This window comes from Stigmatopora argus, chromosome 2 (assembly GCF_051989625.1).
Source record: "Stigmatopora argus isolate UIUO_Sarg chromosome 2, RoL_Sarg_1.0, whole genome shotgun sequence".
Classification (NCBI taxonomy): domain Eukaryota; kingdom Metazoa; phylum Chordata; class Actinopteri; order Syngnathiformes; family Syngnathidae; genus Stigmatopora; species Stigmatopora argus.
The window spans coordinates 9946349-9960572 of record NC_135388.1 but is presented as its reverse complement, the minus strand read 5'-3'; the positions used below and the strand labels follow the sequence as shown (position 1 = coordinate 9960572).

General features: G+C 36.6%; 1 protein-coding gene across 2 annotated transcripts; it reads left to right on the top strand.

Annotated features, from left to right (window-relative positions):
• Window positions 1-8469: 8469 nt before the first annotated feature.
• LOC144091821 (ammonium transporter Rh type C) lies at window positions 8470-14110 on the top strand. Of its 2 annotated transcripts, XM_077624483.1 has the most exons (11): window positions 8479-8830; window positions 9633-9825; window positions 10238-10388; window positions 11156-11303; window positions 11376-11542; window positions 11607-11744; window positions 11909-12045; window positions 12273-12397; window positions 13259-13332; window positions 13436-13509; window positions 13604-14110. In XM_077624483.1, the coding sequence occupies exons 1-11, from the start codon at window positions 8614-8616 to the stop codon at window positions 13635-13637; spliced, it is 1458 nt and encodes a 485-aa protein (XP_077480609.1). In that variant the 5' UTR covers window positions 8479-8613; the 3' UTR covers window positions 13638-14110. The 2 variants fall into 2 exon arrangements, with proteins under 2 accessions (XP_077480600.1, XP_077480609.1); XM_077624474.1 differs by having other exon boundaries at window positions 8470-8830; window positions 11156-11542.
• Window positions 14111-14224: the final 114 nt, after the last annotated feature.

The following is a 14224-nucleotide window of genomic DNA, read 5'->3' as shown; positions in this document are numbered from 1 at the left end:
GTGCTCCTTGCCCGGTCTTCAATTGACTTTAGTTTAATAGATGATTACGTTGCGACCTCTAACCCCACCCTGCTCTTCACCATTTAGCCAGCAGAGAGGCAATTTTCTCAGCTTGAGTGCCGGTAAAAATCGGCCTCCTCATCTGGTCGTCAAAGACTATAACCCCCCCTCTCCTGTACATCACCTCAAGACATCTGCAAGATAGCCATGACCTCCAGCCTTGACACACGGGTGTGAGTGTGTTGGAGTCAAGTGAGTTCATCTTTTCTTTTAATAGAAATTTTAAAGGGATTTAGAAGCATTTTGGAACGAAGTTTTAGCAATAATTTGCCTCCCGGCTGAAATACTCTGCGGAGAAACGTGCATGGAATACCGCTGAAACAGGAGTGTGAAGTGAGTGTTTTTTTTTTTAATTTGATGTAATTGCGAAACAGAGAAGCTCGTGTCATTGAAGAACGTGTCAAAGTCACTAGATGTACTGCCAATTGCCTACGAGCTTCTCACTGGCACACCTTCTCCACCCAGGGACAATCAGAGTAAAGAGTATTCAAATTAGAAACAGGCAGCTGCATGTTAATAAGAAACCTCCCATCTGTAGAAGAGCCCCAAAAGGATTTAATATATTATAGCTTGAAAATGAGATTCTGATCTATATTCAATGCTAATTATTGGTAAAATTTGATAAAACCTGGCATCCAGGGTGATGGGGGGGGGAGAAAAACAATTACTGCCACTTTGATCAAATTTAGATTGAATCAATAATTTTACAACTTTTTCCAAAATCCGGGTGACCTTAATAATGGTCAACTTCATTCAAAATAATCTAAGGAGTTAAAGAGAGATACATAAAGAGAATTTGCCATTACCTTCTCAGATGCTGAATTTGTCAATTTCTTTTAAAAGCCTTCTATTTAAAATTATTATGGAGATTAATTGAAATCATTAAGTTCCAATAGCCTTTATTTTTTTCCTTCCATTCATAGGCTGCATTGTAGCAACCAAATTATTAAATTTCGACTTTGATACATTTGCAAGATACAATATCTAAAACAGAAAATTCTGATCATGTCTTTGTTGCGTCATTAACCTTTTAATTTCTCAATTGCTTCTGGAACTGCATTATACGTTTAGTTTGAAGTTAATTATTGTCAATTATATTGTCTTATAAAGGCGTGCACACTTTGCAGGAACTGAGTTCCTCACATACCTGAAAACCAACAGGTCGTGACTGGTTTCATCTGTTCATATAAAGCATTCTATTGCAAACGATGAGCATCTCTGGATTAAAAAAGGGTCTGTAAAACACCAATTGAGATCTTCAGATGGATTACTTTACGTGTGTTCCCCTTCAAATTAGGGGTCCCACTATCATGGGTTTTTACACACTATTTAAATGGTGGGATCTTGTCAATGAGTATTCAAAAATAAATCTGCAGATTCCATAACTATTGAAATTGTGCAGTAAAAAAAATATGCAACAGTTTGCCTCTGCATAGTTGTAACCGATGACCTAGGTGATCAAAATGGGATTAAAGCTGTGTTTTGCTATTTTATGGCCATTTAATAAAAACTTGAATATGCTCAATTATTATATTTTATTTTCCTATTCATAATTTTAACTAATGATTTCATCATTATAATTACATTGATGAATAATAATGTTAATTAAAACTATATTTTATGATTGTTTTTAACTCCTTGCATACCAGTGACAGCAATAGACATCCAATTGGCTTAAACCGGCAAGACAAAAAAAACAAGACACTCCACAGGGTTGTGTGCAGTGTTTATGCAAATTTTGATGTTTTCTTTTGTTTTGTTTCGTAACCTTTCAGGGTTAAGGCTTTTGAAATTCATTCAAGCTTTATCTTCATTTACTATTAATTATAACGGATTAAAAAGGCTTGTCTCATCTCATGCCACACGTGGTTGACGTTTTCAAATAACGTGACGTATCTTGTTTTCGTCTGTTAGGATTGTGCTCTATAGTAGTAGAGTTGATTATCCACTTTTCAGTCAAACAGAAGTCTATCAACACAAAGGCCTCTAACTACTAACTTATTTGTTAAAAATCTCAAGGGACGGCACCATCTGAAAGTCTTTTAATTTAAAACTATGTCGCCTATATTAACAATAGTCATTCTCATTAAAGTTTTATCAGCAGGCATCACATAAACCTTGTGCTGACACAGACTTTACGTCGCCAAAAGTTGATGCCCTCGAAACCAAACAACTTCATCTTTTTTTTAATTTTAACCTTGTGTTACTCCAATTTTAATCTTGTTATATTCATATAAATTTTTCTCTCTGAATATTACATTGTATGACTTCTGGCAATTTCCCGCGGCACACCTGACCATTGCTCACGGCACATTGGTTGGGAAACACGGCCTTAGAGGCCCGGGCCCAGGTGTGCCCGTACCCTCCTAAGCTCCGCCCCTGCAAGTGACCATTTTTAGTATTTTGAAAACAAAAACAAAATAATCCAGGGTTCCAACCAGCCCCTGTTCTCTCGCCCCCATCTACTTCTTCCCATCACGCCAGGGGTCCTACTGGGGCCCCAGTGAAAACCGCCACGCCGTTTGTTCGCATCGACGGGGTGGGGCTTCCCTCCTTTTCATTCCATCTGTGCTCAACAAAGATAAATAGATAGCCATGAGTCTCCTAGTTTTACGAGAAAAGTTAAGTCAAAACAAAAGAAGCCTTTACTGTACTATAACACAATGTAAGCATACCAAACCGGCTTGGGGGAGGGCCTTGCTTTCGTGAAACTTTTAATGTACTGAATATTTGAGTTGTGAAGGGTGTGTAGCCTGTCCCTCATCCATCATCATGACTGTCATGAAATTTAAAAAACATTTTTTCTAAACTTTCTGCCCCCCACGCAGTGGTTGCTCAACCCTTTTCATGGTGCGTTCACTGATTTTAAACCCATAGGAGGATAAAAGCATTGGAACCGACATCCATGTGCTGTTTACACTGACGTGGAACTCACAGATGCACAACGGTGCCCTCAGACTCCCCTTTTCAAATTCCCTTTCAGGTCTCGGTAGTACAGGTGTGAGGACATTTCTTCTTTAATCTTCTTCTACTTTCATTAACTCAAGAAAATTAATGGGTGGGGATGCATCACCGTAAATACCCTCAGATATATAGCCTCATAAATCATGGTTTAAATAAAATTGAACCTGACTGCAATTATTTATTTATGCATACAGTATAAGTGTAAATTTGTACCGTAAAAATAACCCAGGATTGTGAAAAAGGGTACTTTAATTTCAATTTTTATTGCAAAATTACACATGAATCAAGTCTGAGCAGTGATTTAAAAAAAATCCTCTTGTGATTAACCCTTACAGTGATCACTACAATAGAGATTTATTCAAAACTTCTCATTAGCTTAACTCATTTCCTACCAGTTCAAGTTACAGAGTATGTGTTGTGGTAGTTAGTTAAAAGAGGGAAATTGATTTCAACTCCCATCGGTTGATCGCTTCCAGCGTTTCCCAGTTAAAATGAATTTGGCGTCAACATCAGCCAAAGAGTTAAGCGTTGTGACATTAGACATTAAACATCCTTGAATAATAATTAAAAAAAATCTTCCGACATGTGATATGCCACAATGGCATGTTAATGGTTTCAGTAGAGAGAAAGAATAACAATAATGACAGGCAGGTCACCTGCGTTTGGTTCTGACACCCCGAGGGTGTGTGTGTCAGTGAGTGAGACCACGTGACAGGACGCAACCCTCCTGTTTACATCCCGGCAAGGTTATGAAAGGGTCACATTGTCGTCAGTGATCGCGACGTTTGCCGGCAGAAAACATTTGCCTTATGCTCCTGTATCTCCGAGGCATCTGTCTACTGTCTCCCTTTTCAAATTTCTACCTGCTTAGTCACTCACGTCAGCCGTTCTGGAGGAACTTGAATGCCTCGGCGCTGTTAAATTAATCAATAGAATCATCTTATCACCAGCGACAGGATTTGCATTTTGGCCTGAGCTGGAAAGGTTGCGCTCTGAAAACTTTTCAGGCGCCCTGAAGTAATGCCAATGTCATCTACAAAGGGAATCTTAGCGCACTTAAAGGATTAAAATTAAAACGTCCTGAATATGTTAACACCCCTTTTTATATGAAAATGAACTCATGCTTAAAGAAAATGCCATTGTAACATGAGAAATAAAAGCATATACATTCAGCAATGGTATTTGTTTTACATCCAGAAAAAAAATGGAAATTCAATTTCCTTTTGAACTAAAAATTACTGTAATTTTTATTGTAAAATGGCGGAATTATGAAATATACAATTAAAACATGGGGAAGGATTAGAAGGCAAATACATAATAAATGTTTAACATCAAGTAACTGCAAGTATGTGTGACTGATAGAACTCCATTTATTATTCTCCCCTTTTCTAACTGTTGATGTGCAATCTATTGTAAAATATTGTACAATTTTTGCAATACACACTGATTTTGTGGCTGTTTAGACTTAAACACTTGGTCACAGAGAAAAAAAAGAATAATTGAATAGAATAGAATTCCATTTAATGTCATTGTACATTGCACAATAAGATGATAGAGCTTTCACAACTTCAGCACATACATCAAGATCAACGTAAATTCAATAATGACAACAGTTCAAAGGCAAAGTTGAAACCATAAATACACACATATAGAGATTTTTTTCTGGGCAGAGGCTTACTAAGTTTCCACAAGGAACATATAAGACAAGAAACATAAAAAATCACTACCTTAAGCGTTAGCCACTAGTTTTACGAAACATTAACAAAAATAACAATGTACACTTTGAAAACATCTGTGAACAATTCAAGTTAAATTGACAAGAATTTCAGTGCACAAATCATTTACTCAGTGGCAGGCCGTCAGGGCCTTCAAGGCCTTCTCTGCTGGCCTAAGAAATATCTGAATCAAATATTATATTTTGTCCATCAATACTTATTAAATAATTCCAAATTGTCTGTTAGCTCCCTTTCATTGCTTTCCCCCCTGGTTGCACTGCTTCCAGATGTGTTTTCATATTGAAGCATTTAACCAATCACATTTCAGCCATAATTTGTTGCCAGGGTCAGAAATCTGCCTAAAGGCCTTCACAATCAGTTCTGCAGGCTCTGCTGCATTAAACAAGCGTCAATAAGACTTGCTTTAACCAATCAGATTTCGAGTTGGCAACACCACAATGCCTTGTCGCAGGCATAGGGATACGTCATCGCTTTCACTAACTATGATTGGCTAGTGATTAGCCAGAGCTACCAAAATGTATCTGTAGCGAGCTGCACAAGCAAATATATTGTTGTGTTGATTTAAAGCCATTTTCAAGACGGACTATGCCAGAAATACGACAGGACAGGCTCAACTTTCAGCATTAGCTTCGATATAAAAGAAGGAAGAAAGAAAGGAGGATGGATATTGTGTACAGTTAAAAATGATTTTTGGTGAGTAAAATATGGCTATATTCCTAAATAATATTTCAATTGTGGGCCAAGTTCTGATATCTGAAAAGCTCCAGTGTTTGTATTTAAGCTCCAGTGTTTGTATTTAATCACTAGATGCTGCTAGGAAGTGGATTTTACCCCATTTTGTGCATTGTTTTATTGATTATTTTTATGTGTCGCAGCTGTAGCTGCAGTAGAGGTTTTATAGCCATAAAATAGTTTTTGAGGGTTGGATTGATTCGTTGAAGGTGCTACGAGAAAATGCACGGACCGCCACTGCATTTACTTAAGTAGCAAAGATTAACTCATTCACCGTCGGGCTGCCTCAGTAGTAGGAAAGATTTCAAGTAATTATTGATACAATTATTACATTCATTAACCTGCAGCAATTACTGTTTATTTCACAGCCATTTTTTGGAGGGTAGCTAAACCCATAGTTGTCGATTTCATGAAAGTGTCTTTTATATATTATATTGTCGTGTATGTATTTTAGAGGCTTTTTCTATTTGACTCATCACAAACTATTCTTAATATGTACAAAGTGTGAAGCGGCACTTCAAAAAGCGAAAGATACGAGTCCCGAGGTGAGGACAGCTTAGAATTTATAGCCTCATTGACAAACTTATAGTCACCACAAAAGCCCCATGACAATGATCAATCATCATTATACATAATGGCAAGTCTTAAAGGGTCGAGCGCAGAAAGAAAGGCAGGGTTGATCTTCGTCTTTGTAATTGCTCAATTTCACTGGTGTGTGTCTCATATCCTCGCTGACTGACAGGTGCTGCTCGTATCTGTCGAGGCATCGTCCTCCCGCCATTGCGCCGCGGTACGAGCCATGTGATGGAGAGCGAGTTTGGAATGTAGAGATAACATCTGAAACCTCCATACGGTCCCACTGTCACATGCTCTCGGACACCAGCCCAGGTGAAATATTTCAAGGTGACTTTGTATCATTTTTACATCTATTAGAATGAATAGTTTGCATTCCCGCTGAGGCCCTCCCTTTTGTACACTCACTTCACCTTAATTCTTATGAATTTATGCTACCTACAGTATATAGAGTGTTGTCTTTTCAATGGCAATTTCATTCAATAGGTATTGTTTTAGCGCTATTATAACTGTTGAAAGTTGGGTGTCATGCTTGTACAAATTTGTCAACGCGAGGAAACGATCAAGATATAATAATTTCTAGACGTGGGCTTCAATTATGTTTTTTGTTTGTTTGTTGAACTCATTGGCTTCCAATCCATTTTGACTGGGGGGTTGAATGAATGATCGTTTGTTTTTATTTATTTTATGAAGGATTTTAAACAAAGTAATTTTATTTGAAATAATTTATATAGTATATATTACTCATGGCTTTTTGTTATTTATTTTTTACTAAATGATATATATATATATATATATATATATATATATATATATACATATACATATATATATATATATATATACATATATATATATATACATATACATATATATATATATATATATATATATATATATATATATATATATATATATATATAATGTCTCTTCAGAGGCGCATTATATATTATGTAATGAGACACCACTAAAACCACTTATAGGAAGCAGATATGATCTGGAATGTTCTTAATTTCACAAAAACACCAGGTTCCCTAACATGTGACAAAGTCTTTTGAGATAATCTCCAGATCGCGATGGTGTCAGAAAGCTTTTTTTTTCTGGTCTTGGTGCCACAATTGCTGTCAGTAGACACGTGAATGGGCTCCTTATACAATATTCTATTCCCCTATCCTCTTAAACACGTGCCTGATCTTAGGACCAAAACGTGACAATTTTAACCTTTATCAATTCAGGTGAGGCAACTGAGAAAAGATTTTTACTTGCAAATTTACAAAGAAAGTCAAAATAAAAGTAAATACTTTACTTAAAACATTACGGCACCAGCCTCAAATTTGAATAAAATGAGGCTGCAATTATCACAATGCATAATAATTCATTCACTCATTCATTTTTTGGAACCGCTTATCCTTGCATAACATTTTGAAAATAACAATTTTGTTGTTTTAAGTAATGCCAGATGTTTTAACAATTTTTGTTTACAAAACTCCGATCACAACTTTTCTTTCTCCCGTCAAGTTTTTCTTCATATCTTACTTATTATGTCATTATTTTGATATTTCAATTTGTAATTTTATCTAACCATTTTTATAAACAAATCACTTATGTTAAGTAGAGCCACAGTCAAACATTTTGAGTCAATTTCTGAGTGTCAACATTTTTGACCAAATGTGTGTGTTCTTTTTTTTGGTCTATTTAAAAAATGACCTTGTGCTTAAAAAAATATTACTTGATAGAGAAAAATGTAGGGATTCCCACTCAAAAAAAGAATTAAAAATAGCTGTCAGACCTCAAAGAGCAACAATTTTGTCTCCCAGTTGCAAAAAAAATCTCCAAAAATATAGATTTAAAACTACGAGTATTTTTTAGCTGTCACACTCAAACAAAGATTTAATAGAAATAGCACATGATTGTTTTAAATAGATATAATATATGTACCTTTCACTTCATTAATGTTACCCACAAGGGCAACTGATATTTAAACACAAACAAAACTTATCTCAAGACACAACGCAAATAATCAAATTGTACAATGTCTTGCATCACACAACAAAACATCAATTAACTCATTGGCTGCCAATCAGTCACTCATTGGATGCCATCATTCCATCCTTGCCAACTTGGATCGGACGTCTCGTGCTGAATATGTTTTATGACCACGTGAATCATTTATTATGACTTTTCATGCAAATTCATGAAATACCTAGCCTCTATAAACCTTCACACTCTCAAGGTAACAAGTGTGCACTGCTTATGCAAATTTGATATCACTGCCATTAATTATAGGAATGTCTGTGTAGTCCAAGTTTAGACTCTCCACAGTTTAATTCTCTGTGTGGTAAGGAATGTAGATTCATCGAGAGATGTTGCAGGTAAAGGAGTGGTGTACCTCCTCTCAGTCAGGTGGAGAGTGTATGCTATCCATGTGCTTTGGAGTTCATGAAAACATGAAGCGCGACACGCCTCCCCGTCCTCAGGTCTTTATAAAAAGCAGGTGTGATGCTGCGGTAGACAGAGAGCGAGCTGAGCATCACTGAGTCCACTCACCATGGGGAGCTGCTGCCAGGCCATGTGCAACGTTCAAAAGAACACCAATGTGAGGGTCAGTCTGCCCGTGGTCTGCTTCGTGTGGCAGATCGCCATGGTCATCCTCTTTGGGGTCTTCATCCGCTACGACGACGAGTCGGACGCTCACTGGGAGGAATACAAAGCGGAGAACAACATTACCAGCGATATTGAAAATGACTTCTACTTCAGATATCCCAGTTAGTATTTTTGTTCATTCTTATTTTTACATGTTTTTTATTAATTGTGGCTAAAATGTCCTTTTTTATTTTTCTTGGGACATTGCATTTCTTTAAATAGTTGTTATATTTACTGGATCATGAAAAAAGGCCAAGATATGAGACACCTATGATTGTTTTAAAAAAAAATATTGTAAGAATATATCATTTGAGTCTTTCATGTAAAAATTCTGACTTTTTTACACGGCTATAGTTTAACTTTTGGCTATTTTGACTAGGGGGAGGTTGATAATTACTTACAACTATTATAAATCCATTCATTCCTTTCAATTTAGTTAATTTAGTCTTGTTTTATTTTTTACATTGTTAGAATTCATATATTTTTATAATTACAGAACATTATTATAAAAGCATATAATGATTAATAATAATGAAAATCATTCATTCTAATAATCTTTTTTTTAATAACCAAAAATAGTCAGTTTGTAATGGGTCAGAGATCCTTGGTGGTTATTGACCATGAAAGGGTTAAATCTTTTTTTTTGGGATCGTGAAGATCATAAATTTAGAGAGAGTACATATGTACATTTAGTTAAAACATTGACATTTTGAATAAATGTCTCCTGTACAATTTCTGTCATTAACATATGTATGTATGCCTTGATTTACACTATTACACCCATGAAAAAAAAGCATTCAGATTTTATTTGATCACCCAATTCCTTCATTTGTATCTACATATACTTGAACGATAGTAATTATTGCTTGTAAATCCTCTTTGTGACAACAAAATTTAATCTGAACAACGTGTCTATATTTCTAGGTTTCCAGGACGTCCATGTCATGATCTTTGTTGGATTTGGTTTCCTGATGACCTTCCTGAAACGCTACAGCTTTAGTGGAGTTGGCTTCAACTTCCTGATCGCCGCCTTCGGTCTGCAGTGGGCTCTTCTCATGCAGGGTTGGTTCCACGCCCTTGACCCCAACACTGGAAAAATCACCATCGGAGTCGAAAGGTGAGAGGAAGTCTTCATTCTATTAAGCTAGTATAGTAGTTGTTTTACTTTGAACTGGAGTTTCCACTTTCTAGCAAATTATAATTGTTTTATTGGATTGGATTGGATTGGATAACTTTATTCATCCCGTATTCGGGAAATTTTGTTGTCACCGTAGCAAGAGGGTGAGGATGCAGGAATAGGAAAGGCATTTTAGACATAAATAGATAGGTAAAAGTAAGTTAATAAATAAATACATGAATAAATATATAAATAAATAAGCATGTTGCTTAGCACACTTAGTTTAGGCTTCTGTCATGTGATGTCTCGGAGTCTAACCCTGAGTGGAATGGAAAAAGCTGGACCTTCAAGTCTGGCAAGATGAGGAATTGCAAAAATGAACTGACTCTCTCAATTTCAATCTCTCTTGCAGTTTGATCAACGCTGACTTTTGCTGCGCCGGCTCTCTGATTGCTTACGGTGCCCTGCTGGGGAAGGTCAGCCCAGTCCAGACGTTGGTTTTCACCCTGTTTGGAGTTACCCTCTTCGCTGTGGAAGAATACATCATCCTCGACCTCCTACATGTGAGTCAATTAAATTGACTTGAATTGAATGCCTTTATTGTCATTATACAAGTTCAATGAGATTTAAAGATTCGCCATAAAGTGCACACATAAATAAGTAGTCCTAAAAAAATGTATGTACAATAAAGAATGAAGTGAGGTTTGAGATTTAAAAAAAATAATGCTACTTAATTTAGTCTAGATTAGGCCCTAAGTGCAAAAGTCGAGTTGGTTTTCTTTTTTGCTGTCGCATGCAGCATTCAGCATTAATGACAGAACAAGAAAATCTCCATACATTAGAGATGACAAGATAAACACCTCTCATTATGCCGCATTACTGTCACACATCAATGCGGATTACCACCACAATAATGAAACAATGATATCTGTCAATCAAAGTTAAGCCCTGATATCTTTGTTCAAGGTAATGCTTTGGATTTACTCATTCAACATATGATGAGTGCACCCAGGTATATTTTTGAAACATGGGGGATCTAGAATTTTGCAGATACGAATCATTAGTTAAGTCACTGGTTCCCATTGACGGCGCCATACGTCCAATCCATTTTGACTGGGAGGGACCAATTAATTGTTTTAAATAAATTGGACACTTATCTCCATTTATACCTACATTGAGTTACATACTATGAAAAAAAAATAAACTTGTGTGTCTATTCAATTGTGCATGAGCACAAAGGAAAGGTAGAACTCACTTGACTTTAATGAGGAGAGACGATTGGAAATTCACGTCATTTCCATCTATAACACGGATACAAATTTTTCAACAGTGCAGAGATGCCGGTGGCTCCATGGTCATCCACGCCTTTGGGGGATATTACGGTCTGGCTATCTCCTGGGTTCTCTACCGACCAAAACTTAAACTAAGCAAACGCCTGAATGGATCCGTGTACCACTCGGATTTGTTCGCCATGATCGGTACTCGTCTTCCTCCCCTAGAAACTGCTTGCAAGTCGCGCCAAGCCACATCTGACTCTCCCCGTTTCACAGGCACGTTGTTCCTGTGGATGTTCTGGCCCAGTTTCAACTCCGCCATCACAGACCACGGCGCCGGCCAACACCGAACGGCCATCAACACCTACATCGCCCTGTCATCATCCGTCCTCACCGCGGTGGCCATTTCCAGCCTGTCCCAAAAGAGAGGCAAACTGGACATGGTGAGCGAAAGGTGGAAAGCACCCCGCCAGGAAACGTTCACTAACGTGACTTGTCACCTGATAGGTTCACATCCAGAACGCCACCTTGGCCGGCGGCGTTGCCATGGGAACTGCGGCCGAGTTCATGATCATGCCCTACGGCGCGCTCATTGTGGGCTTCCTCACGGGCATCATCTCCACTTTTGGCTATCTTTTTGTCACGGTGAGCAGAAGGATAAAACAAAACAAAACAAAAAAACATTTTTGCTAATGCCTAAACTGATTAAATTTCCATTATCTTAGCAGTTAACTAATTCAAAGTCTTTAACGGCAATAGACATTCAGTCCATTTGACTTTGCTGTGATTTTTTTGTTCCCGTTTCCTAGCCATTTTTGGAAAAATACCTGAAACTGCAGGATACATGCGGTGTCCACAACCTACATGCCGTGCCGGGAATGCTTGGCGGCTTTACTGGCGCAATTGTGGCCGCGGCTGCCACTGAATCGGTCTACAGCAAACAGGGGTAAGCAGCTTCCATGCTCACACGATTAGAAAAGAGTACCATTGTTGATTGTTTTCGAGCATTTTATTGCAATCCAGTTGAAGTAAACCGTAACACTAAGCACAGTTAACTAATAAAATTGCACATTGCTCAGGTTGCTCATTAAAATTGAGTTTTTAGTATGTGATTTTGCAACAATAGCCAAGGTTGGTAGACATGCTTCTGAACATCAATTTGTGTTCCTCCAGACTAATCGACACCTTTGACCTTGAAGGAAAGTTTGAGAACAGGTCTGTCGGCACGCAGGGAGGCTTTCAGGCCGCTGGCACGTGTGTGGCCATTGCCTTTGGCCTGGTGGGAGGAGCTCTTGTCGGTGAGTCCCACTTTCTTTAGATTTGTTCAAATACTTCACCGTCATTGTTAAAGTGAAAATACAGAAGGGTAGATAGAACATTGACATTTCAACTGGAAAGGTGGTCAGTGAATAATCATCTTTAGTGCCACGGATGACAATAGACAGTTGGATGTTGTTTTCTTTTTATTGTTATTTTTTTTCTTTTTTCAGTCCATTTTGATTGTCTATCGCCATCAATTATTTTTTTTAAATTATTTTCATTTTTTATTATATTATACTTATTTATTGATTGATTTATATATTTATTATTATATTATACTTATTTATTTATTGATTGATTTATATATTTATTATTATATTATACTTATTTATTTATTGATTGATTTATATATTTATTATTATATTATACTTATTTATTTATTTATATATTTATTATTATATTATAATTATTTATTGATTGATTTATGTATTTATTGTTATATTCTACTTATTTATTTATTTATTTGTATATTTATTATCATCATTTATTTATTTATTCATTAATTTACTTATTTATTTATTCATTAATTTACTTATTTATTTATTTATTAACTTACTTCTTACCTATCTATTTAAGTCTAAAATGCCTTTCCTGTATCTGCATTCTCACCCTCTTTCTACTGTGACAATGAAATTTCCCAAATACGGGATGAATAAAGTTATCCAAGCCAATCCAGTGCCAATGCCAGTGGTTAGAAAGTTTTTAAGTTGACCACACAAAACATTTTGACAATTAAAGTGACTTTGGCCCTTTAAGATTGGAAGCTTAAAAAAAGTTCAATGAAATCCAGAACTGCAATACTTGATTTTGAACACTTTTTTTCTTTTTGGTTTTTGCAGGTCTCATCCTCAGGATCCCCATCTGGGGAGACCCCGCCGACGACAACTGCTTCGATGATGAAGTCTACTGGGAGGTGAGTGTTTTCTTGCCACTAGGTGACGCAGTTTCTCTATGGATAGACTGAAGATGCTGGTGTGATGAGCAATTGGAAATGATGCTCAAATTGTGTCTTGCAGGTCCCCGAGGAAGAGGAGAGCATCCCCCCAGTGTTGGAGTATAACAACCACATGATTAACAAGCACCACGAGCTGTAAAGTCACACATATTTTGAGCTACTTTATTTTAAAAAAAAATCTTTTCAGAAAATCTCATCAGAAATCTCTTTTTTTCCCTCCTCCTTCCAGATCGGAGTCCAACTTCTCTGTGGAGCAAAGCTAGTCAAGAGAATCAACCTAACCCTCCGCCATGAACTTGACCGAACGAGAAAGAGATAGTATATGAAAAAAAAGAAAAAGAAAAGATGGATACTAACAGATGTTTCAGACTAAGAAACATCTGACAGGGGAATGCTTAACGTGAAAGTTTCAATGTAAGTGTGTTGCAAACACATCTCTTTGCATTGATGACCCGGTGAAAAGGTCTAAAATATTCGTCGTGCGTTTATCAAAAGGCATTTGTTAAGAACATTATTAGCCTCGTTAATCGTAACCCTTTTAAAATGAACTGAAGATGCTGGTAAGAAGCGTGTAAATACTCTTAGAGTCAAATTGTTTATTTTCCAAAGATGACTTAAGTTTTAATGATGATATGTGACATTTTGTGTACTCTTTTAATGTAATAATGATATTTTATTGTTGCTCTTCTTGTTTTTTATGTAAATGCTAATTAAAGACTAATTATTCTTATTTTCATTATTGTTCGCCATTGGCATTGTTTGTGATGGATTCCTGGTCAAAATGAAGTCATAACTCAAACTCAATGCTTTGCTCTCCCATGGGTCACTTCTTACTAAGCTTACACACTTT

What these genes read in the sequence shown, in the direction of transcription:
- LOC144091821 (XM_077624474.1), top strand. Translation starts at nt 8,614, where the DNA reads ATGGGGAGCTGCTGCCAGGCCATGTGCAACGTTCAAAAGAACACCAAT. An exon ending in TTGGCTATCTTTTTGTCACG is followed by an intron (nt 11,745 to 11,908) that starts GTGAGCAGAAGG and finishes CCCGTTTCCTAG; the next exon opens with CCATTTTTGGAAAAATACCT. An exon ending in TCGGTCTACAGCAAACAGGG is followed by an intron (nt 12,046 to 12,272) that starts GTAAGCAGCTTC and finishes GTGTTCCTCCAG; the next exon opens with ACTAATCGACACCTTTGACC.